The following is a 24,968-nucleotide window of genomic DNA, read 5'->3' as shown; positions in this document are numbered from 1 at the left end:
GCCTGGTGCCGTGCCTCCCCCAGAGCAGAGGGTCAGTGCAGAGGAGTGAAAATAAGGGACCTGCCCATGTCACACAGGACACGTGGCCACGAAAAGGAACAAAGCGAGGAAGGGAAGGAACGTGCCCCCCGTGAACAGCTCGGGACAATGCCGCTTAACAGGGCTCCCAGGTGCGCCCTCAAACCCAGCACGAGCGGCCGGCCTGGGACCTCAGCGCTTCCCCACGCGGGCACCCACGCTCTGGAGATCACACACGAGCGTCATCTGTGACTCTGACACTGAACCTCAATCCTACCTCGTCTCAGCCTGCAGATGCCAGCTCCGTACACACTGCTGACGCCCTGCCTCTCCCACGGTGTCCTGGGCTGGGAGACACAGCCTGGACCAGGGCCTGAGGCTTTCCCTTTCAGCATGGTGCAGGGCCCCTGCTGAACACTGCGGAGCAGAGCTGCCGGCACCCTCAGCTCTTCCCCAGGGACTGCACAGCGCAGAATAGATGATGTGTTACAGCTGCTGTCTTGGCACCTCTTGGAGGTTGGTCTCTTCCTACTGGTTCCACAGTGGGGATATTAGGCATAGACATTGTAGTGGGCAGCAGCAGATTACAAACAGAGGCAGGAGACACAATGCAGGCAGCCATTCCTTCAGAGCAAAATCACCCAGGAGACGCCAAACCATCCCCAGCTAGGTCCTAGTCCCATCAGGTCAACTTTTACACTTGATTTCATCAAAAGACTGAGACGCGATATCAGATCAACTTTTGCGCTTGCCTAAATCTGAAGTTCACAGTTAGACTACTTCTGTCCAAGGATTTGAAATGCATGTTTCATCTTTTATAAGGGCGTCTTAATTCACTGCACAATAGTGCAGCCCTGAAATACCCTTGAATTTGAGATTTGAGACCAAGGAGAACTAGAAGGGACTTCAAAAAAGTCCATGGAAAATACAACCAAAACTTAAGTTTATATTGGTTCAAAAGGATTGTGAAACCTGTGCATACTAGGGATCTTCAGAAAGTTCATAAAAATGCATATTCTACAAAATTACATATGGATTTCAGACTTTATCTTTAGACTTATTTGAAAGGCAGGGTTACAGAGAGGCGGAGAGAGAGAGGGAGAGAGGGAGGTCATCCATCTGCCGGTTCACTCCCCAGAGAGCTGCAACAGCTGGAGGTGTGCCGATCCCAAGCCAGGAGCCAGAAGCTTTCTCCAGGTCTCCCACGAAGGGTGCAGGGGCCCAAGGACGTGGACCATCTTCCACCGTTTTCCCAGCCCATATCAGAGAGCTGGATTGGAAGTGGAGCAGCCGGGACTCAAACTGGTGCCCACATGGGATTCCAACACTGTACCAGCAGCTCCACCAGCTAGGCCACAGCGCCATCCCTTCAGACACTTTTGAACCAAAATAAACATCGATTTCATATTTTTAAATACCCTCATAGAGCAAACTGTTGCTTCCAGTTGTGTTTCAAATGTATCATTTGGGGGCCTGCGCTGTGGTGTAGTAGGTTCAGCCTCTGCCTGCAGCACTGACATCCCATAGGGGCGCAGGTTTGATTCCCAGCTGCTCTACTTCTAGTCCAGCTCCCTGCTATAGCCTGGAAAAACAGTAGAAGATGGCCCAAGTGCTTAGGCCCCTGTACCCACATGAGAGACCCGGAAGAGACTCTTGGCTCCTGGCTTTGGCTCAACACAGCAATAGAGCCTGCAGGTGGGCACATCTTGTCCTCATCTACTCCTCTGTTGGGGGACACTGAGGTGGGTCCATCCCTGTCGTGAGTGGGGCTGTCATGGTCCTGGGTGGACAAACAGATCTTCAGAACTTGTTTTTTTTTTTTTTTTCTACTTACACAGAAGTGAGATTCCTGCCTAATTTTGTAATTCTATTTATTACCATTTTTCTGAGGAACACAATGCTGATTTGCACAATGGCTGGGCCATTTTACATTCACACCACAGAGCATAAGGGTTCCAGTTTCCCCAAGCACACAGCACTTTGTCCTGCTTTGGGCCACAGCCATCACAATGTGTGTGGGGGGCGACCCCGTGCAGCGGCGCCTTGCCCTTCTCTGCTCAGTGCTGTTGGGCAACTTCCAGGTGCCTATTGTACATCTCCTCTGGGAAATGTCGGCTCGAGGCCCTCACCCATTAAGAACTGAGCTGCTTGGTCTCATTGTTTCTGCACCACGTGCTTGTGTAATCTAGTCGTGCTGGTCACAGCCCTGGCTCATTCCTGCACGTATTATCCACGGTTGATTCTTCACAAACGTGGGGTGGGGAACTCAGCACAGACTGTGTGTCCTGCAAAGCCTGAATACCGGCCGCTTAGGGAAGATGCTCGCTGCCTCCTGTTCCAGATGGACGTCTACCACCTGATTTACAACATGTCACCTGAACCTTCCAGGACTTTTCTCTCTTCTGACTTAAAGTGTAAGAAAACTTTGGCTTAACTACTTTTGCACAATAGGTTCAGAAGCATTTAGTTTGGCTGAACTCTGACCTTACAAACTGTATCTTTTTGAATGAATCATTTGTTTCCCACCGACGTTACCAATAGTTCTACTGTGGATTTTTATTTGACTTCAAAGTGCAGCTTCAGGCAGTGATTGTACTGACAGATTCCAACAGGACAACCTTGTGGGTGCTACTCTACACCTCCTCTGGCTCAGGAAACTCCTCGCAGAGTGCCAGGCCCCCATGAAGAGTGACAACTGGCATAGGATTCTGAGAAAATTTGTTCACATTTCCAAACTTGGGGTACACCTCCTGTATGCCAGGCACCAGGGCACAGGACTCAGGTAAGACACAGAGGGATGCCTCCTCCATGGGTCCATGACTCAGCTGGGGTTTCAAATACACACAGACAACAATGATTATACAGTGGGATGTTTTATTGAGAAATGTTCTGAAACTGTAGACGAGAGCATCTGCATCAGGGAAAGCTTCCGGGAGGAGGTGACAGAGGGGTCTGCCCAAGCCTGCTCAGCCCCGTCCCCATCAGCCCAGCGGCTCTCAGAACCACGGCACAGCTGTACGTGGTCCTCGGCGCCCTCCCTCCAGGGTGAAGGAACGAGGAACCTGGGCAGAGGAGAAACCCAGGGTGAGGAGCAGAGCAACATGGAGAGGGCCCGGAAATGAACAAGGTCCCTCATAGCCCTGCCTGAGCACCCACTCCCCCCACACTAATCCTGCCCCACCCAGCCCCTGCTGTGGGCAGCAGAATAAAGATAATCCCCCAAGGTCTGCACAGTCAGCACAGAGTCAGGGCATCACAGGGGGTAAGAAGTGCCCTGGCTGAGGTCAGGGGCTCCTGGGGACCAGACAGCACTGGGGCGACCCCGCTGGGGAGCAGGGCCACAGCCCAGGCACACCATGTTTCTGGAAGTCTGGAGAGCTCAGACAGGGCCCACAAAGAGAGATGAGGACCGTGGGGTCGGCTTAGTGGGGAAAGAGCAGCCTTAGAGAGGCCATGGCTGAGAAGGGTGGGGGCTGAGCCTGGCCAGAGCCTGCATGGGAGGGGCTGGCTCAGGACACAGGCAGGCAGCAGGTTGACAGGGGAGGGGCTGGAAGCAGAAAGAATGAGAAGCCAGAGGAGGGCCTGGGAGACCTGAGCTCCCAGCGCCATGCCCACCTCCTTCCAGGGCCCTATATTCCCCTCCACTTGGCTGTCTTTGCACACACAGGCACTCGGAGGAAGCGGCTGGACTTCATGTAGGCAGAGATCTTCGGCAGGCCCTGGAGTTGGAAACAGAAAGCACAAGGAGTCAGGGTCTGCGGCCCCACTGGGCTTCAGGCAGCCCCAGCGCATCACGGCAGGACCCCGACAGTGCCTCTGCCCAGGGCCTCACTGGCTGCAGGGAGTCTCATAGGACCACAGCCCTGCTGGGTCCACGCTGCCTTACTTACGACTCACGTCCCGCCTTCAAGAGAACTATGGGTAGGAGAGGCTGACAGCGCGGTGCAGACTCAGAGCCCACCCGACTCCCCGCAGGGTCCGTTCCTGGCCACCTTCCACCCGAAGAGAACCCGAGCGTCACAGTGGGTCAGCTGCTTCCTCGGGGTTAAGGGACTGAGCAGGGAGACGGGCAGGACACGGCCTGGCTCTGTCTCTCTCCCACTCTGCCCTACCTCCCCACCCCACAAAGGCTGTCACCCCGTCTGCACAAACATTCTCCTTTTCGCAACGAGGCTGCCGGCATCCCTGGGATTGCACACAAGGAGGGACATCCAACGGGACAAAGGGGCTGAGCCCACGCCAGGGAAGCTTGCAAAGCAGCCCGGCTCTCACCCAGTGACTCTGCAAGCCCTGAACTTAGGGAACAGGAGGAGCTGAAGCAGCAGAGCAAGGCCAGGCCAGGCTCCACCCACTCCCCCTTGGACGCAGGAAGTCCTCACTCCTGCACTCAGCGTCTGCGCCCGATCTCACTGCCTCAGCCCCTCATCCTGAGCCCTGCTCCACACACAAGGCCAGGAAACACATGCCAAGTCCTCTACACCAGGACAACCGTGCCCAGGGACTTCCTAAAGAACTCAGAGGGGTGCACGGTGTTCTGGACCTAACGGGCCTGGCCTGTTTGGGCTGCAGGGTCGCACACAGATCTAATCTCTGCCTCTCCTCCCGGGATCACAGCGTTGAGCCGACTGTTGCAGAATCACCAAGGCCACAGGCCTGGACCTGATCCAGAGCTGATGAGAAGGGCTGAGAAGGCAAGCTCTGGATGGGAGTGGACCAGGAAAAGGACTGTAGGCTGAAAAACCTGTTTTCCAAATGCCTCATATTTCAAATGTGTGATAAAGTAGGATTTGTTGGGAGCAAACAAGCCGTCCCTGGGAGATGGACGTGCCTGTGTGTGAGGTCAGGGCTTTGCTCCTCAGCACCACCACCCACCTCCCAGCTCTGCGGAGCCTGCAGCTCTATGCTCAGGTCCAGCATGGAGTCACCATGCACGTGCATCCGTGCAAAAACAGGCCCTGTGCTACGTCACAGGCAGAACAGTGGGGCGCTGCATCAGAACAAGAGGGAGGGAGGGAGTGGAAGGAAGTCTGCATCGTCCCACAATCAGGACAGGATCCTGCACCAGGGGCGCCTGCATCACATCCATCCCGGCACCTGCACAGCCCTGGGACCTCAGTGCTTCCCCACAGGGACCTGATTGGTGGGAGCACACTGTCCATCATTATGATCGCTGCCAGTGTCCCTGACGCACACCCTCAATCCTCCCTGGTCTCAGCCCTCCTGAGGCCAGCTGCACACACGGCTGAATGTCCTGCCTCTCCCGTAGAGTCCTGGGAGGGGAGACACAGGCTGCACAAGGGCCTGAGGCTGCACCTCTTAGCACAAAATTGGGAGAATCAACCAACTGCTGCCCACAGCCACCAGTGCTCACAGGGAGCCCAGCACAGCCCAGCCTGACGCCGGGACCCTGAGCAACTGGCTCACCCCTACACTCTTAGTTTGTTAGTTTCAGATGAGAAGACGATTTTATCCACCTTGAGGGGACACCTTGTAGATACACCTGACTCAACCGACATAAGACGCCAAGCCTGGGTCCTCAGTTCCCAGCTGGGCTGCACTTTAGCTCCAGGACTCTGAGCATGGAGGGACGGGAACAGGGAAAAGACAGCGCAGGGGGAGGAGGCTCAGGGAGTCACCTCGAAGCGGGACATGAAATCCTTCAGGTTTGGGAACGCGTCCAGGCACCCAGGCACAAATATCCGGGTCTGGTCAAGGATGTCGTAGACAAGGAAATCGGCGAAGGTGATCTGCAGGAGCCAGGATGACAGAGCTCAGTCCCAGAGGAAGACCGCCCCCACTTCCGCCCCACCCCACCCCCACCCCCACTCTACCTTGTCCCCTGCGAACCAGGGCCGCTTCCCCAGGAACTGCGAGTACAGCTGCAGCTTCTCAGGGAGCACCTTCAGGTACTCGGGCTTGAGCTTCTCCTGAGGCAGAATCAGCTGTCACCACCCTCAGACACAGAGCCCTGCAGACAGGCACCGCCCAGTGCTGCCCGGCCCCGCTGGCCAGGGCTGAGCAGCAGAGTGGCCCTGGGCAGTGCCCCCCGCTTCCACTTCGTTCCTCAGCACTGAATAGACACCTACTGGGTACCACACCCTGTCTCACAGCAACGGGAAGTCACAGAGGAACCCAGCACTGTCCCTGAACCTGTCACCACCGAAGTCCACAGAACCTCTAAGGTTCAGAGCCAGGAGTGCTATGAGCACCTGCTTGCCCTGGACTCAGACGTGGGGAGAAAGCAAAGAGACAAAGAACTGAGAGATCTCGGGAGAGCAGCCGAACCCTCCCCGGGGCGACAGGGGAACAGAACAGGTATCTGCAGATACAGAAGATGAGACTTCGACACTGAGGGATGGAGGGAGAGGAACAAAGGTCCCTGGCTGACCTGGGCTGCCCATCGAGAACTACTCTTATCCCTGTGGGGGGCAGGAGACAGCGCTGGGATAGGGCACCCATATGATGACGCCCCATCTTGAACTACTGCTACTCATGTACTGGGACTCTGTACCCAGGCGCTGGCACATGGTGGGAACAGCTGGGAAAGACGGCCCTTGATGAGGGTCAAAGGTTAGGCATGAACTGGATTCTGGGGCAATTACATATTTTGAAACTGAAGTTCCCCTCGTATGGAATCAACATGTTGGACTGATAGGAAATTTCTTGGAGAAGCAGTTCCCCAGGGAGTTTAATGCCAAACAGGAGCAGTGCAGATGTGAACACAAGAGTGCAACTCACTGAACCCTGCCACACCCAACCCAGGGGGCACTCACGAAGTCGGGACTGTAGCACATCATGCCGAATTGTATGCGGTTGTCCATAACCTGGTTCTCTAGAATGTCCACGCGAATCCTCTCCTCTTCCGTCTCCCCATCTGCAGCTCACACCACAGACACATAAGTGTCCCGGCCAGCCCCGCCCAGGGGACGCCTCCCGCCCCACCCTGCAGCCAGCCCCACTCACACAGGCCGTGCTTGCGGGCCAGGTAGCGCAGGATGGCGTTGCTCTGCGTGAGCTTGTGAGTCCCATCAATTAGGTAGGGCAGCTGCGTGGTGACCAGGGCAGTCAGCTGGGCTCCCGGGCTCCCAGCATCCCCTTCCCCGAGCAGGGGCAGACGGGACACCCGGCACCCTCTGTGCCCAGCCCATGGCAGGCTCTAAGCACACACTCTGTACAGTGAGTGAGTGAGCTATGACACAGAACATCACGGAAAAGCACTGTAGAGAACCAGGGTGACAGTGGTGAGCACAAGGCCCTGACCTCAGACCTCCAAGCTGGGGAAGGAGACGGAGGCACAGATACCTTGCTCCTCCCCCATCCCATCCCCAACTCCGTCCCCTGCACCTACATTGGGAAAGTCCAGGCCCAGTGTGAATTTCTCACTCAGCCACTGGCTTTTGTCATAGTCGGGAGCTGTGGAGTAAATGAAGTGAGAACAAACCTCCCAAGTGTGCAGCCCTCACCTCCAGGACCCTCCCGAGGAGTCAGGGGCGAGACCCCCTCCCCCAAACAGGCATCTGGGATCTGAACCACTGGGTGTCATATCCAGTTCTGGGGGAAAAGAGTGAAGGTAAGGGGTCTGGACCCTGCATGCAACAGGCTTCCAAAAGGTGTGGGGACGACTATGGGAGACCCCAACCAATCCCAGCCTAGCACCCTGCCTTGGGACACCACACCTGCAAGCTCCAGGGGACCGGGGAAGGGGCAGGCTCAGCTCCAGCTGGTGGGGGCTGCACAGGAGTGCAAAGGGTGGCCACAAGGGGTTCACATGTCAATCGCCACGGGCTGGGCAGAAGTCAGAGCAGACAGGCGGGTGCATTACCGTCCCCCATCGTGTATCTCTTTTCCTCATAGCTGGTGTCCGTGTATTCCAGGAGCAGGCGGATGGCGTGGGCCAGCTGGAGGAGATGACCCGGGGCAAGGGACAGAGTTGGGGGGACTCTGCCTGCGGCCCCGTCTCCTCCAGGTGAGCCCCCACCCTAGGCCTACTGCCACTCCCCCCCACCCAGGCCTACTGCCACTCCCCCCCCCCCCCCCCCCCCCCCCGCCACCCGACTACGGGCCAGCTCGGTGAGTTCCGGATGGCCTCAGAGGTGTCCACAAGGTCCTCCAGGAACCAAGGCCTAAAGTCTCCCCAGCTGCCCAGGCCCCCGCCCCCGCCCCTCTGGCTGAGCGGACCCCTCGCTCACCCCGCGGATGTCCCAGTAACCCAGCGTCACAGGCATCGTGCAGGTCCTGTGGTCTCAGAGGAATGGCTTCCGTGGTATGGGCCTGGTGATTTTAGAAGAGCTTTGGCGGCCAGGAGGGGCGGAGCTTGCTGTGAACGCGTCTTGCCCCGCCCCTAATTCCGTGCGTTCCCGGAGGTCCGGAAAGCAGCGCTCGGCCCCACCCACAGGAAGGAGCAGGACCAAGGCCGCCCCCAAGGTCCACTGGATGGATAGGTGTCTGGACGGACAGAGGGCCAGCGCAGGGCCGTAGTTGGCCGCGTCCCCAGGCCACTGTGCTGGGTCCCAGGAGTGGGCAGCACCATTGGTAGAAGAGCCAGGGCTTAACACAGCGTCACAGTTCCCCGCTCCTTGCTCCGTTGTCTGGCTCCGCCTTCGTCCTGGGATTGCCCAGCTACCGCCTCCCCGCAGCCCCACACACACACTGGGAGTTCTGGGAAGTTAGCTGCTGGCTCAGGCCTAAAAGAAGGTGAGTGGCCCGAAACCTTGGTTTAATTCAGCATCTACCATTGCAAGGTATGAGCCTCTCAGTAAAGAGTGAATATTCTGGCCCAGCAGGTGCACGAGGTGTCTCCCCCAGAAGCCTCCTGCCAGGCAGCTGGGTCTGGCTGTGTCTGGTTTGGGGTCCGGTTTGAGTGACAAGTTCATCCCAATGCAGTAGCACTGAGAGGCAGGATCTTTGAGGGGGATAAGGTCCTAGGGCTCCACACTCATTAAAAGATGACCTAGTTAGTAGCAAAAAATCTGATTAAAAATGGGGAAAAGGCATGACTAGACATTTCTCAAAAAAAGATAGGCACATTGCCAACAACTGTATGAAAAGTTCTTTTTTAAAGAAGGTTTTATTTATTTATTGACTGGCAGAGTTAGAGACAGTGAGAGGAAGAGACAGAAAGAAAGGTCTTCCATCTGCTGGTTCACTCTCCAGTGTCTACAACGGCCAGAGCTGGGCCTATCTGTAGCCAGGAGCAAGGAGCTTCCTCCAGGCCTCCAACGTGGGTAAAGGAGCCCAAACACTTAGACCATCTGCTGGTTTCCCGGACCATTAGCAGGGAGCTAGATCAGAAGTGGAGCAACCGGGACTCAAACCCATCCACTCAGCTCAGGCCCCTGTCTGTGTGCAGGCTCAGCAAACAGGCCACAGCGTGGATTCCTTGGTAGGTTTCCCACAGCAGGACGATAGCACCATGTGCACACCCCTGGGCCCGGACCTCTCAACTGGTCCAGTTCTCAGCATCCATCAAGACTTTGTCATTCTGAACTGTGTGCCTCTGAAGCCAAGAAAAATGGAATTTCTACATTCAGCTGAGAAAAGACTCTTTAAATAAGCCAGCAGTGATTGGAGTAAGAATTCTGAAAGACACAGAAGGGACAGGGGCACGTGGGCAGTCATCCCTTTGGTCACCCCTTTACTGAGAACTCAGTTGTTGAGGGCCCACTCTGCACCAGCCCTAGGACCAGGAACCCTTCAAGGGGAACTCCCGGAATTCCATCTTCCATGGGAGTCTCCCAAGTCCTTGAGCCATCACCTGCTGCTGCCTGGGCATGTGACATGGAGCTGGATTGGAAGCAGACTACCAAGGACTCCAGTGTGGGATGGGGACAGCCAGGCACAGCTCAGCCCACTGCGCCGCAACTCTCACCCCATCTTCTCCTTACATTCTAACACCCTGCACGCCGATTTTCAAATCTTTCCTCAAATGATCCCAGAATTAAAAGAAGAATGCACTTAGAGCATGTGCGTGTGTTGTAAAGCCTTTGACTTATTGTGGGGTGAATTTAGAAAACCCAGGATGCTTACTTACATCTGAAAATGAGAAAATGTACTTCACCCTTTACAGATAGAACCAAGTAGCAATTGAGAAAAAAATTCCCATCTAGCTAAGATGGATTAGGAATAAGAGAAGATAAAGGAGGCTTCTAAGAAAGTAGATTAGCAACAAAAGTCAAGGTAAAAAGTGTGGCCATCAAGGAATAATGTGGCAAAGGTTAACACCTGGGGTATTACAGAATTCTTCAACTCTCGCAAATTTTCTTGAAGTCAACATGATAACCAAATAAAAAGGTTTTGTTTGTTTGTTATATTTTTAAAAGACAAGCTGGAGAAGCAGAGCGGTGATGGAATGCAGTACCAGTGCGGAGGCCTGAGAGCTAGGTGGGTGGTTGAGAGCTGTAAGGTCGCCACAAAGCACACCACGCACCAGAGGAAGGGGAAGGGTTTATTGGTGGGGAAACCCCAGAGACTGGAGGGAAGGGCTGAAGAAGGAAAAAGTGAGAGAGGAGAGTGAGAGAGAGAGAGGGAGAGAGAGAGAGAGTGCTGTTCAGGATAGGTTCTCTTAATACTTTGCCGGGGAGGGGGGCGGGGGGCAGGCAGGGAAGTAGGAGCAGCGAATCCCATGAGGGTGGGGGTGGAGCTGACACCTGTGATGGGGCCATGTGGTCACCTGGCTTCCAGCAATGGCAGCAGGGCTAGAGCCTAAGCTGGTGTCCGGGGCGTACATCGCACTACAGTAAGACTGTGCCATTTCACTAACAAGAGCCATAGTCCAAGTCTCAGACCAGGTCTGAGGACCACAGAACGAGGAGGGCCACTGTCCCCAGGCAAGGGAAGATGGGTGTGCAGGCTAACAGAGAGGGAGCTCACTCCTCTCCACCTCTACCTCTCTAGTTAAGCTTTGGTGCTGGACGATGGCCGTGGATCTTCTATACTTGCTCTGTTGACTCACACGCTGATCTCTCCATAAATATTCTCACAGACACACACAGAAAAATGAATGCCATGTCAAGGTTGACACTTAAAATAATGGTCATTTCAGGATGTTAAGGAATTCTATTTTGACCAGATACTCTAAGTTCTCTTGGCATCTTTAACGAACTTTCTAAAATCAAAGTTCTAAATTCTCTGGACTTTTGATATTTTCAGAGGACCCCTGGAGATGTCAAAAGATATATCTCTCATCTTGCGGAGATAATAACCAATCGGGCTGTTTAGATTAAAAGTGTTGCCAAGATGTGAAATGATGCTAAATTTCTGATGTACACTTGTTTTTTTCTAGCTGCTTCAGTCTCTGGCTCAGAAGCCAGAATCTTTAAAGGGGGACTGACAAAGTATCCATGCAGCTAATGCTGAATAACCAGGCATTGCTAGTTCAAATATATTGCTAGTTCAAATGTGGATCAAATGGAGGTCTAGCCAAAAGGGAGAAAGTGTTCCAAAAGAGACTTAGAGACGATTGGAGATGGTTATGTGTCAGATACTAGAGAACTGGGTTCCAGGAGCCCAAGAAAGCTCTAGTGTCCACAGGCTACATGGTGAAAACCTGGAAGCCCAAAAACTTAAACCTATGGGTTACATGGTAAGACTAGTTAAACCCGGAAACACAGGCCCATAACCCACTGGCTACACGGTAAATATCTGGAAGCCGAAGGATGGCAGAGACCTCTGCCACAACTTCTCCTCTAAGTCAGGCTACGCAGGAACACTGGTTAAATGCCAGTTAAATCTGAAAGCCCAGGAAGTCAGGCTAGAGACCTGACTCGCTGCCTCACTTCTCCTCTTTTCTCTTCTAGAAGAGAAGTTACTACTGTTCTGCAGGACTCTCCACTGTGATGTACGGTTTGATCCCCAGACCTTATGTAAGGGATGACTGACCTTTTCTGTAATAATGCCTGGCCACAGTATAGAGGACCAAACAGCATAGCCAGAAAAAGAGAGGTTAAACTATAAAATAATGTTACAGCTAGATTGATTTTTCGGTGTACATGGTAAATGGGCAGAACTCCCCTTTTAAACCAGGTTGAGGGAAAGATAGGAAGTTGTACTGATGACCTCAAAATATATAAACAGGTCACCACAGTTGATCTTACCTAAAATGTTCTCTTCTATGTCACCCTGATGATATTAAAAATATCTTAAAAAATCAGGGTTGGGTTGAGCATCCCCTTGACTGATATCATAGAGGCTGCCTCCATGGACTACTTTATTAGAGACCAGGAGAACGAGGAGCAAGCTCGCAGCAGGAGCAATGTAAGGACAGGCAACAGACCAATCAATGGCTGCTTAGCACGGTGATCTGCCATCAAGGAGACCCAGCAAGGCCAGTGCACCCCAAATGGCACCTGTTTCTGATATGAGGAGCCAGGGCATTGGGCAAGCAGCTGTCCTGTCAGAAACTGGCTTCTGTCAGCTCTGCCAAGAGCAAGGCCACTGGACATGGAACTGCCCTGGGTGCCTAAAGACTCCTGGTTCAGAACTGTAGACCCTGTGGCCTCGAGCTAAAAAGCCTTTGGCTCTGCCCAGCCTTTGCCCAGCCTCCAGCTCTAGCCACTGCTATTGAGGGGATGGCCTAGGATCAGTGAAACATAAGTTGCCTATTTGCACCAGCCTCCTATTCAGCTCTCCTCCTAGTCCAGCCATGTAATGGGAGTCAACAGGGTGCCTCCCTTAAAGGAGATTCGTGGGCTGGTGCTGTGGCTCACTAGGCTAATCCTCTGCCTTGCGGCGCCAGCACACTGGGTTCTAGTCCCGGTCGGGGCGCTGGATTCTGTCCCGGTTGCCCCTCTTCCAGTCCAGCTCTCTGCTGTGGCCAGGGAGTGCAGTGGAGGATGGCCCAAGTCCTTGGGCCCTGCATCCCATGGGAGACCAGGATAAGCACCTGGCTCCTGCCATCGGATCAGCGTGGTGCGCCGGCCGCGGCGGCCATTGGAGGGTGAACCAACAGCAAAAGGAAGACCTTTTCTCTCTGTCTCTCTCTCTCACTGTCCACTCTGCCTGTCAAAAAAAAAAAAAAAAAAAAAAAGGAGATTCGCATCTCTTGCAATTCTCTTCCAGCACCCCATGGATAGGTCTGGGCCTCACACACCCAGGCAGGACTTAAAAGTCTATCCAATAGTATTAAGCTTAGAAAGCCCTTCCTGCCAGTTCCTAAAAAAACAGAGCTTTCAGTAACAGCTAACTCAGATAGTCCTGCACCTATTTGGACAGGTCCTCACTGAGGACTTAAAGGGCTATCTCTTGAGGGAGGTGCACAATAATCCATAATGTAGATGGTTAAATGTAAATGATTTGTTAGTCTGTCTCCTTTCCCAGCCTGAGACTCTAGTCTTGTATATTGGCTTAACTTCCTAGCAAAACTAGTTACTAGATATCCAGAGGGAAAAAAGGCATAGCCAGTCCATTAGAGTGTTAATTATTTAACCCTAATCCTCACCCCTGGGGAGAGAAAACCAGCCCCAGAGAGGATATGGGTCATGCAGCAAATTCCTACTTCTGCAAACTTCAGGCAGTCCCAGCTTTTCTCTATAAGGTTACAGGTTCTTAGATAGAGGGAAATAGCACAGCTCCTAAACCAGGCTCTCAACAGGGAGCCAAAGCAGAGCCCCCTGCTTTGGGAGAAAGAGCAAACCACAGCCTTTGCTCAGCTAAAGGATGCTAAGACCAAAGCCCCTGTGTTAGGACTGCCAAACCCAGAGAAGCCCTACCAGCTGTATGTCACTGGGAGGCAGGGAGTTGCCTTAGGAGTGTTAACTCAGGATCTGGGACCTGTGGGCTACTTTTCTAAAACCTTAGACATGGTTGCACAAGGATGGCCTCACTGCCTAAGGATAATAGCAGCAGCTGCCTTGCTGACAGAGGAGGCATCTAAAATCACACTGGGACAAGATATCACCCTTTATACCTCACATCAAATAAATTCTCTATTAGAACAAAAGGATGCTCACTGACTCATAGTAAAATACTAAAATATCAGGTCCTCCTTCTAGAAAACCCTCAGATAAAAATAATGCATTGCTCCACTTTAAATCCAGCTACCTTAATGCCAGTTCCAGGGGAAAGTGGTCCCCTCCACTCCTGTACTAAGGCTATAGTGGCCTTGCAGTGCTAATTTCTGCCAGAACAAAATAAGATAAAAGAGCAAGCTTAGCCAGCCCCTGAATCTCTGGTTTCCTAATCCTGGATGTTCCATCACCATGCAAAACTCTGAGTTAAATAAACCTCACTTCTTTACAACTACCCAGGCTCATAGAAGATGCTGACACAAGACTTGCTGGTTCGCGATAATCTCTGCCACTGAGCTTTGCCTGAATCGTGACCCACACACACTGTTGCTGGTGACACTTTGGGCATCGCTGAGCTATTACAAACTACCTCTTTGCAGCTCATTCCCCGTGAGTCAGCGTGTCTGCAAGAGGATGCGATGCTGGGGCCCTGGTGACTGATGAGTGAGGTGCAGGGAGCCTGCGCTCAGGGTGCTCCCGCAGCAAGAACAGCCTAGATTCCCAAGAGGCCTTCGGCTTGCAGCCTCAGGATGAGAGCCCAAGCCCCTTTCTTTAGTGAAGACGCAGGCATCCACACAGGGATCCAGGGCTCAGCAGTGTCAGTCTTTCTCTCTCTCTCTCTCTCTCCCATCTCTCAAATAAATAGATAAATATTTTTAAAATGCCTATTCTAGTCTTGCTCAATTTTTAATGGGCTGTATCTTTGGTTATGTATTTGGATAAGAGACCAGCTATGGTTTGCATACAGTGGAGAGTATCTCCCAGTGGGGAGATGTTCCAGGAGGCAGAGCCTTTACCAGGTGATGCAGAGTGGAAGGAGGGTAGGTCAGGGGCTACCACAGTCTCTCGGGTTTCCCCACCAATAAGCCCTTCCCCTTCCTCCGGTGCTTGGTGTGCTTTGTGGTGGCCTTTCAGCTCTCAACCACCCACCTAGCTCTCAGGCCTCCGGACTGGTACTGGATTCCATCACCGCTCTGCTGCTCCAGCTTGTCTTTTAAAAATACAGCAAACGAACAAAACCTTTTTATTTGGTTATCATGTTGACTTCAAGAAAATTTGCCAGAAACTAGTGGGGAAATCCATCAGAGGTCAGATGGTCTCCACTCTGACCCCATACTCAGTCAGAAAACTAATGGAGTGAACACTGGGATAAAGACAGTATCAGTAGGGCCGGGGCTGGGGTGCAGTGGGTAATGCCACCTCCTGCAATGCCAACTCCTATATTGAAAATGGTTTGAGTCCCCACAGTTCCGCTTCTAACACAGCTCCCTACTAATGCACCTGTGAAAGCAGTAGAAGATGGCCTAAGTACTTGGGCTCCTGCATCCACTTGGGAAACCCTGAAGAAACTCCTGGCCCAGCTCCAGCTGTTGCTGCCATCTGGGGAGTGAAACAGAGGATGGAAGTCCTCTCTCTCTTTCTCTCTGTGACTTTGCTTTTCAAGTAAATAAATAAATCTTTAAAAAAAAAAACAAAACAAAACAAAAACTTAGATCAATGACTAGCCCTTAAAAAAAAAGACGATGATGACTTTATCAGAAAAGCCAAGACTCAAAAAATATATCTCACAGCTCCTATGACAGCTGTGCAGCAGGCCTGGGGAGGCCTCCAACGGCAGCTGAGAAAATGAGCAGAGACAGGGCCCTGGACACCTAGCAGAGGGGACAGAGCCACATAGTGAGGAGGCCAAAGGCTCCCGGCTCCCTCTGCTGGGGACCCCACCCCGATGCTCCCACTCCAGGAGCTGCACGGCTCTGCACAGCCATGGGGAGTGCACCATGGTGCAGGAGGCATGAATGAGAGGCCCAAACCCACAAAGGGGTCATCTCTGACCTCTACGGAGCCTCGGGGGCTGCCTGCTTTAAGAGGGGTCACTGATGAGAACACAAAGTCTGAGACTCCTCAGGACCCCACTCATTCCCTATGAGCCCAGCACTGCCAGGGTCAGGGGTCAGCCAGCACTAGGAAGCAGCAGTGAGAGCTGGCGAGTGCAGGGAGCCAGAGGCAAGAAGACCAGACACAGAGGAAACAGAGGAAACGTGCTCCAGGCTTTACTGGGGGTCCACGGGGGGGGGGGGGCAGCCACCACCTGGGGGAGGGGCCTGCACTGTAGGCAATGCTGGTCCTTCAGGGCAGGACTCCAGGAGCTCAGGGCTAAGGCTCCCAGGCCCGGGATCCAGTCTGGGTCCTCTGGGCAGACACAGCCACTGGTGGGCAGGACACAGGACCTGCAAGAGGGGGAATCCACTGGCATGAATGAGAGGGGAGTTGCTAAGGGTATTTTTGGAACAGGAGTGGGGTGGAGGGAGGAGGATCAACACGGTCTTGGGATGAGAAGGGACTGGAAGGGAGAAGGTGGGGGCAGGGGTGCAGGGCAGCGGGCTGAGCGCGGGCTCCTCACTCGCATCTCCTGGCCTCTCTGGGCCCTACTTGTTGCCCCACGTGGCCATCTTCGTGAACACAGGTCTCGGCAGGAAGCGGCTGGACTTCATGTAGGCAGAGATCTTCTCCAGGCCCTGAGAGTGGGGACAGGGCAGAGCTCAGGGTCTGCGGCCCCTCCGGGCTTCCAGCAGCCCCAGTGCAGGCCCAGCACGGCAGGACCCTGGCAGCTGCCTGCCCGCGGGCTCCATGCCTGGAGAACCACACGGTCTCCTTAGGGTCCACGGCCCTGGGGAGCTCACTCTTCAGGGACCTTCGACTGAGGTCGTTCCTGAAGAGGACCCAGCAGTCAGGGAGACTCTGCACTGAGCAAGGTGGCTGCCCCGCTGGGGACGGCCGTGGAGGCCCAGAAAGTCCCCTCCTCCGCCCTGCAAGTTCAGGTCTACGGTCACCACTTATCAGAAGGGAACTTGAGGAACGGGCAATTGGCAGTGTTAAGCCGCCACTTGGGACACCGCCACCCCACACCAGAAAGCCTGGGTTCGAGTGTCAGCTCTACTCTCCAATGCAGCCCCTTGCTACTGCACATCCTGGGAGGCAACAGTGACAGCTCAAGTGCCTGCGTCCCTGCAACTCACAGGGAGACCAGATTGAGCTCCTGGCCCCGGCTCCAGCCTGGCCAGGTGGCTGCTGGGAGCGTTGGGGGAGGGGAACAGTGGAAGGGAGATCTCTGCCTGTCCCTGCTTTTCAAATAAATGTAAAAGGAAAACCCGGGGACCTGAGCCACAGAGAAGTCAAGCACCCTCCTCGTGCTCACATGACTACTGCGGCAGGGCTGGAAGCTCCTGGCCGTGTCTCTCTCAGATTCTGGATCCCTGCTGCCCTGCCCCTCCCTCCCCTGGAAGGTCACTCCTGGTCTGCGCAAACTTTCTCCCCTTCCCAGGAGGCTCTTGGCTTGGCTGGGTTTGCACATGGAGTGGGGGTGCTAGCAGGCAGATGAGCTCAGACCACGCCTGCGCAGCTGGGAAGACAGCCCAGAGCTCACTCGGTGACACTGCTAAGCCTGCGCTGAAGTGACTACAGGGAGCTAAACTGGAAAGAAAAGTCCGGGCTCTAATCATTGCCGAGAAAAGAGGAAGCCCAGACTTCTTCCCCTGGTACCAGAGCCCAGTCTCTGCCCCAGCCTACCTCACTCCAGCCCTGGCACAGGGCACAAGGCCATACGGCAGCAGAAACACTGTGAACTGCGTTGCCAGGATTGAGAGTGCCCAGATAACAGCCCCCCCCCCCAAGATTTATATTTTGAAAGGCAGAGTCCCAGAGAGGAGGAGGAGGAAGAAGAGGAGGAGGAGGAGGAGGAGGGAGTGAGATTCCTCCCATCTGCTGATTCATTCTCCAAATGGCCTCAACAGCCTGGGTTGTGCCAAGCCAAAGCCAGAACCTGGAACTCCACCCAGGATTCCCACGTGGGTGGCAGGGATTCAGGTGATTGAGTGCCATGTGCTGCTTCCCAGGCACATTAGTAGGGAGCTGGCCAGGGAGCAGAGGAGCCGGCACTTGAACCCCAAGTGGTGGCTTAACCTGCCATACTACAATGCCAACCCATGCTCAGATAATTTCTAAAGGATTCAAAGAGATCCAGGACCCGCTGTACCCTCCAAGGCAAAGCACCCACAGACCGCAGACTGCAGCCCACTGCTCTCTGCACCACCCTCCTCCTGCAGTCATGCCAGCCCTTCCGTAACCTCCAAGGCCATGTAGCCTGGCCCTGAGTCAGAGCTGATGAGAAGCTGCTGAGAAGGTACAGCTCCTGACAGGGAGTGGACCTCTAGGCTGAAAAGACCTCTTGGCTAATGCCTCAAATTCCCAAACCTGGGGCAGGCATTTGGTACAGCATTAAGACTCATTGGGATGCCCGCATCCCGTATCAGAGTGCAAGGGTCTGAGTCTCAGATCCATTTTGATTTTCGCTTCCTGCTAATGTGCTCTTTGGGAGGCAGCAGATGATGGCACAGGCACTTGAGTCCCTGTCACCCGCATGGGAGACCTGGGTTGAGTTCCAGGCTCCTGGCTTTGGTCTGGCCCAGCCCTTCCTGTTGCAGGTACTTTGGGAGTGAATAAGTGGATGGATGATCACTCAGTCTGCCTCTGTCTCTGTCTCCCTCTCTTCACTTCTCTGCCTTTTTTTTTAATGTTTCAAATTTACTTTATTTCTTCAATAATGCAATATTTTGACTGGTACAGTGCTTTTACTTGGCATCACTTATGAGTTGGTTTTCAAGCAATTCAGTATTACACCAGCTGGGATGATGTGGGGAGCCATTGCACGGCATCCTAAAGATGGCGCCGGCTCCTTTCTCCCGGAAGGACTGGCGAGAAACAAACAACTCCTAATAAGGAGATGGCTGAGCTCCCTTCCGGCTTCCGCATTGCTGTACCTATCAATCCTTGCCACTTGGCTGCTTTTGATTGGTGTGCTGATGGCTATAAGAGGGATGGGAGAGGGAAGGAGGCGGAAGAAGAAGCTTGTTCAAGGTTCCTGAATAAACTGCTTGAAGAAGAGTTCGGGTTGCGTCTTCCTTGCTGGTCGAGGGACGCGACAGGATGATTACTGTTTTCTCCATTCCTTTGGGGTGACTCTGCCAACAGGGGACAGGTTCCATTCTATTCCAATTTGTGTTGCTGTATATGTCCATACAGCAATACAGAACGCGGCTCCACCAGCTAATACAGTATTACCATATTTGTCATGAAACTCAGGTGTACGTGTCTGGTGGCTCTGCTTTGCCATTGTTTGTTGAATGCTTCGAACCTGGAGACGACTTAGCGCATTTCTGACCACAGGAAACATCGTGAAGCAGAAGATACAACTGCGGCAACAGTAGCTACCACTTTGTTGCAATTCCACTACAGATCACCTCTCTGCCTTTTAAATAAAATGAAAATCAATAAATTTTTAAAAATCAAAAAAATTTCCCCATACCGTGATGAAGCAGGCTTTGGTGCTATCAAACACATTGACCCTGGGCGAGAGATGAGCAGCAGTGAGTGGAGGCCTGGCTGTGCTCCCTGACACCCTGAACGCGATGCCCGCTCTCCCTCTTCACCTGCTGGGCCTGCGGCTCTCTAACTACGCTCAGTTCTGGGATGGGCTCCTCTGTGCACGTCCCCCTCTGCCTGGCACTGGCAAGGAGGCGGTCAGTGCCTAGGAGAGACCTGCCCCACGTCAGTGACAGAACACGTGGAACACTGGAGGGAGAAATGATGGTGTGAAACAGGTGAGGATGAAGGTACATCAGACTCCTCCAGCCGAACTCCTCCGACAGGGGCCACCTGTGTGCACTGAAATGCAGCACAGGCTGGGACCTCAGCGCTTCCACACAGGGATCTGATCGGTACGAAGCTCACTGGAGAGCAAGAATGAGAATTGTCTGTGCCTCTGACACTGAGTCTCCACCCTACCTCGTCTCCGCCCTCTTGATGCCAGCCACGTACACATGGCATACACACTGCTGATGTCCTGCCCCTCCCATGGGGCCCCAGGCTGGGAAACCCAGGCGGGACAAGGGCCTGAGGCTGCACCTCTTAGCACATAATTGGAGAATCCCTGACTGCTGCCCACAGCCATCAGTGGTTCACAGGGAGGCCCGCACAGCCGAGATGGGCTCCATCTACCAGACTTGCTCTCCACTGTCTCAGTTCCCTCATCTGTCAAAGAAGAGTGATGAATCCCTGTTCATTTCAGAAACCTGGTACAGATAAGGTTCTCCCAGCAGCCTCAACAGAAACACTGTGACAGCTCCTGGAGTACAGCCAGTGCTGAATAAACGCTACCTTTCTGTATTTTAGCTCCAAGACTAGGAAGACCTCGTGGGAAGGCACAAAGGAAAAAGCACAGTGTAGAGGAAGGAGGACCGGGCGTCACCTCGAAGCGGGCGATGAAGTCCTTCAGGTTCGGGAACGCGTCCAGACACTGGGGGTCGAATACTTGGTTCCTCTCAATGACATCATAAGTGATGAAATCCACAAAGGTGATCTGCAGAAGGTCAAGGACGAGTAGTCTGGAGGCTCTGGAACTTGGGGCGAATCAGAGCCCTCCTCCACCTCCACCTGCCCTTTACCTTGTCCCCTGCAAACCAGGGCCGCTTCCCCAGGAACTGCGAAAGCAGCTGCAACTTCTCAAGCAGTTCCTGCAGATACCCAGGCTTCAGCTTCTCCTGAGGCAGAAAGTGGCTGTTACCCACCCAGGTGTTCGCGTTCGGCAGCAGGCAGCCTGCTCGGGGCTGTGTGCGGCCCAGCTGGCCGTGGGTGAGCAGCCCCTTTCCCTGAGACTGGCACCGGCTTTGAGAGAATGCGACAGGGGCTCAGACCCACAGGCAATGGATGTCCATCCCTGAATCTGTCACCTTTGGTACCCAAACAAACCGTGTCTGAAGGTCCGGCTCAGGAACGCCCTGAGCACCTGGCCGACCCCGACTCAACACACAGAGCGAAGCAGCACAGAATTAAGAGTGCTGGGGCAGAGCAGTCAGGAGTGGGCTGGCAGAAGAAGGCAGCAGGCCTTGAAGAGTTTCAAAAGAGACGAAGCAAATTCGAGAGGTTAAGAAGAAGCCAGGAGAGGGACAAAGGCTTTTGGTGACGGTGAGCTGCACGCTCGGGAAATCTGCTTGTCCCTGCGGGAGTCAAAGTGACAACACTGAGCAAACACTGGGCCAATGTCCAGAGGTGAGGGGGCCGTGCAGAGGCCCAGCCTACACTTCAGCTCCTCACTGACCAACTCTGCCTATTCCAGAAGCAGGTGATGCCATGAACCGCCTGGGAGAGCCGCCCGGGCAGAGCGACAGAACGCTCTGAACACAACCTTCGCTGGCCAGTACTCACATCCCACCCTGGGGAGTCTACGTTCTAGTCCGATTCACAGCTTTTCTGAGGCTTACGGGTCAAGGTTGGCAGTTTAGGAAACCATTCGTAGCATCAGTGCTGAAAGAAGAAACTAGCAAGTAGGATGAGTGCCGATGGGATTGCAAGAGGCTGGGCACCTGACCCAGACCCTGCCTGGTCCAGCACAGGGAGGGCACTCACAAAGTCGGGACTGTAGCACAGTGTGGCCAGCAGCATGCGGGTGTCCATCAGCTGGTTCTCCTGAATGTCCACCTGAATCCTCTCCTCTTCCGTCTCCCCACCTGCAGTCCACACCACAGAGACCTAAGTGTCCCGGCCCAGCCACGCCCAGGGGACGCCCCCCGCCCCCGCCCTGCAGCCAGCCCCACTCACACAGGCCGTGCTTGCGGGCCAGGTAGTGCAGGATGGCATTGCTCTGCGTGAGCTTGTGAGTCCCATCAATTAGGTAGGGCAGCTGCGTGGTGACCAGGGCAGTCAGCTGGGCTCCCGGGCTCCCAGCATCCCCTTCCCTGAGCAGGGGCAGAGGGGACACCCGGTACCCTCTGTGCCCAGCCCATGGCAGGCTCTAAGCACACACTCTGTGCAGTGAGTGAGTGAGCTATGACACAGAACATCATGGAAAAGTACTGTAGAGAACCATGGAGGGCAGTGGTGAGCACAAGGCCCTGACCTCAGACCTCCAATCTGGGGAAAGAGACAGAAGCACAGACACCCTTCAGCTCCCCTACCCATTCCCTTCCCGACCAGGTCCCCTGCACCTACATTGGGGAAGTCCAGACCCAGGGTGAATTTCTCACTCAGCCACTGGCTTTGGTCATAGTCAGGAGCTGTGGATTAAACAAAGTGAGAGCAAAACCTCCCCAGTGTGCAGCCCTCTCCCCCAGGATCCCCCCGAAGAGTCAGGGGCGAGACCCTCCTCCCCATACAGGCATCTGGGATCTGAACCACCTAGTCTCCCACTGCAACATCCGAGGGGCAAAGAGCCTTGTAAGGGCTCTGGCCCCTGCAAGCCAAAGGCTCACCAAAGACTTAGAGAAGTCCTAAGGAAGAACCTTATCACTAGCATGGCCAATCCCAGCACCCCCTTCCAGTGCCCTGCGTTGGGAGGTCAAAGTGCACCCTCCAGGGGACCAGGCAAAGGCAGGCTCAGTCCAGCTGTTTCAGGCTGCAGAGGTGAGTAACAGATGGCTGCGCAGGGGTTGCCAGGTGTCAGCAGGGGCTGGGTGGAGATCAGAGTAGGCGGAGCATTACCGTCCCCCATCGTGTATCTCTTTTCCTCATAGCTGGTGTCCGTGTATTCCAGGAGCAGGCGGATGGCGTGGGCCAGCTTGAGGGGATGGCAGGGGCAAAGGTCAGAAACGGAGCTACCCTGTGGCCCTGAGGCCATCCTTATCTGCTCCAGGTGAGTCCCAACCCTACCCTTTATACCTCCCCTCCCCCCCACACAGGGGAGCGCGCGCAGTGAGCTCCTGAGGGCCTCAGGCAGAGGCTTCCACATGTCCTAGGGGAACCACCCCCAAAGACCACCCCAGCTGCTCAGCGCCTCTCCCTGGCCCGTGCCCCCACGGGGCGGATCCCTGGCTCACCCCGCGGATGTCCCAGTAACCCAGCGTCACGGGCATGGTGCTGCTGGAGCTGCGGTTTGGTGGTCAGGCCTCAGGGGATGGGCTAGGGCTTTATGAGAGTAGGGGGCAGGGAAGGGCGGGGCCTGGCTGCCGGCCGCTTTTCCTCCCGCCCCGCCCCCAAGACCCACCAACCCGGGATGCCCAGCGCTGAGGTCCAGCCCCTCCTGGAGGAAGAGCCTGGAGCCATGGAGCCTGCTGCTCCCAGGGTTGGTGGGGCAGGGTCTGTGCGCCAGGCTCGCCGCGTCCCCAGCGCGGCCCAGAGGCTCGGGTCACCGGTTTTTGGCAGTGCCCTTGACAGATGAGCCAGACCTTATGAGAGCACCGCAGTTGGCATCGCTCAGCCCTAGCACTCCCCGGATTCTACTGCCCGGGTCAGGCCAGGGGCCCAGAGGGACAGCATCAGTAGAAGGAGAACGACCCCTAGGACAAAAGACAGTGAAAATGAGGTGAGAATTCAGATGACTGAAATCCTTGGGCATTGGGCTAAAGAAGAAGTGCATTGGCCTGTTTTGGTGCTTTGGCCCAACGATAAACCTAAATATGAACCTGGCCTAGCCGGCAGATGCAGATCCTGTTGGTCAGCCAGCAGGTTCTCACATTGACCTTGACAGTGACCTTGAGTGCAGTGGCCCCAGAGGGAACCAGAGCACAGGTGGCAAGGAATGTGACAGGAGCCCTGCCCCACTACAGAAGAGTGGACAGAGGAGGGAGTGCAGGGAGGGGCTGAGAGGACTCCCCACAGGACCAGGGAGCCAGGCCAGGTCAGACCCTCAGCTCTGCTGCTCCATGATTGTAGCCCTGGCCCTGGCTCCTGGCTTGAGTGAGGTCTTTACAATGGGAGGGTGCCTCCAATGCCTTGGAAGTCACTTTGACCTGTGACCTATGTCCAACTCCACAGGAAGGATGTCCCACCTGCTGCCTTTGTTCTTCAAGCCAGAGCCTATTTGAAAACTGGGAAATGAATGTAGTAATTTGACCTGTAATTGATCTGGCTTTGCTAAGAAGGCATTAGAAGAAATGACGGCGACATGAGACCAGATGCAGGGAACACTAAAAATCAAACGAAGCTACAAGTTAAAGGGCAAGGCAATTGCACTACAGAAAAAAATAAATGTGGGATGTAGCTAACACATTAGTAAGACCGTAGACCCAGAATGTCAGCAAAGTCTCAGCTTACCTGAAAACATAAAGTTTCAACTCACCTGGGATGGGGTTTGCAGGACAGAAAGCCTGCACCCCACCTGTGTTGAGGCAGAGAGCTCGGGTGTCTGTGGAGCTAGCAGCCAGGAGACAGTGTTGCTGGGGCTGGCAGAGTGCAGTCCCTGTGGCAGGTGCTCCCCACCCATCCAGGCGGGCCCCTGTCTGTGTGCAGGCTCAGGAAACAGGCCGCAGCGTGGATTCCTTGGCAGGTTTCCCACAGCAGGACAATAGCACCATGTGCACACCCCTGGGCCTCACCCTCTCAACTGGTCCAGTTCTCAGCATCCATCAAGATTTGTCATTCTGAACTGTGTGCCTCTGAAGCCTAGAAAGATGGAATTTCTACATTCAATTGAGAAAAGACTCTCTAAATAGGCCAGCAGTGATTGGAGTAAGAATTCTGAAAGACACAGAACAGACAGGGGCACGTGGGCAATCATCCCTTTGGTCACCCCTTTACTGAGAACTCAGTTGTTGGGATCCCGCCACTCCCTAGGCCCTATGCACAGAAGATCCTTCTAGGGGTCTGTGGCTTGGCCAGCAAGACTCGCGTCAGCGGGAACTGCAGGGAGGGACTGTGACAGCGCGGCTCATCACGGTGCTTCTGTGCCCTGAGACGGCACTGAGGCTGGGGCAGGAGACGGAGGCCATGCTGCCCAGGGCCAGGACTCCAGGGAGCTGGAAGCCAGGCCCTGAGCACAGCTGGCCCTGCAGAAGGAGGAGCAGGTGCTGCAGGAGGAGGGAGGACTGGACTTGCAGGTCTCAGAAGCACCCACGGGGCCGGGAGGTCACGGCAGTGGGTGAAGTGGGTCTGTGAGAGGCGGCAGGGAGCAGTGGGGAC

General features: G+C 54.5%; 2 protein-coding genes, 1 long non-coding RNA gene and 1 pseudogene across 3 annotated transcripts; 1 reads left to right on the top strand and 3 right to left on the bottom strand.

Moving 5' to 3' along the window:
* Window positions 1-2,875: 2,875 nt before the first annotated feature.
* Window positions 2,876-8,271, bottom strand: LOC100357917 (glutathione S-transferase Mu 1). The gene is made up of 9 exons (XM_008264729.5): window positions 8,208-8,271; window positions 7,841-7,916; window positions 7,367-7,431; window positions 6,982-7,063; window positions 6,792-6,892; window positions 5,850-5,945; window positions 5,655-5,765; window positions 3,634-3,737; window positions 2,876-3,080 (listed from the first exon to the last, which is right to left on the bottom strand). Exons 1-8 carry the CDS (start codon window positions 8,241-8,243, stop codon window positions 3,648-3,650), a joined length of 657 nt encoding a protein of 218 aa, XP_008262951.3. The 5' UTR covers window positions 8,244-8,271; the 3' UTR covers window positions 2,876-3,080; window positions 3,634-3,647.
* A 302-nt stretch (window positions 8,272-8,573) lies between these two features.
* Window positions 8,574-23,961, top strand: LOC108177691 (uncharacterized). The gene is made up of 3 exons (XR_016210806.1): window positions 8,574-8,712; window positions 22,586-22,704; window positions 23,826-23,961. It is a non-coding gene; the product is annotated as an uncharacterized LOC108177691 (long non-coding RNA).
* LOC138850585 (glutathione S-transferase Mu 7-like) lies at window positions 16,335-23,180 on the bottom strand. Its single transcript, XM_070077922.2, has 8 exons — window positions 22,889-23,180; window positions 22,554-22,629; window positions 22,065-22,129; window positions 21,675-21,756; window positions 21,483-21,583; window positions 20,522-20,617; window positions 20,326-20,436; window positions 16,335-16,537 (listed from the first exon to the last, which is right to left on the bottom strand). Exons 1-8 carry the CDS (start codon window positions 22,922-22,924, stop codon window positions 16,448-16,450), a joined length of 657 nt encoding a protein of 218 aa, XP_069934023.2. The 5' UTR covers window positions 22,925-23,180; the 3' UTR covers window positions 16,335-16,447.
* On the bottom strand, window positions 18,868-19,365 carry LOC100357660 (cytochrome c oxidase subunit 7B, mitochondrial pseudogene; annotated as a pseudogene).
* Window positions 23,962-24,968: the final 1,007 nt, after the last annotated feature.

The sequence above is a fragment of the Oryctolagus cuniculus genome, chromosome 7 (genome assembly GCF_051225735.1).
Source record: "Oryctolagus cuniculus isolate XC-2025 breed Fujian yellow rabbit chromosome 7, ASM5122573v1, whole genome shotgun sequence".
NCBI lineage: Eukaryota > Metazoa > Chordata > Mammalia > Lagomorpha > Leporidae > Oryctolagus > Oryctolagus cuniculus.
This window is presented reverse-complemented; position numbering and strand designations above follow the sequence as displayed.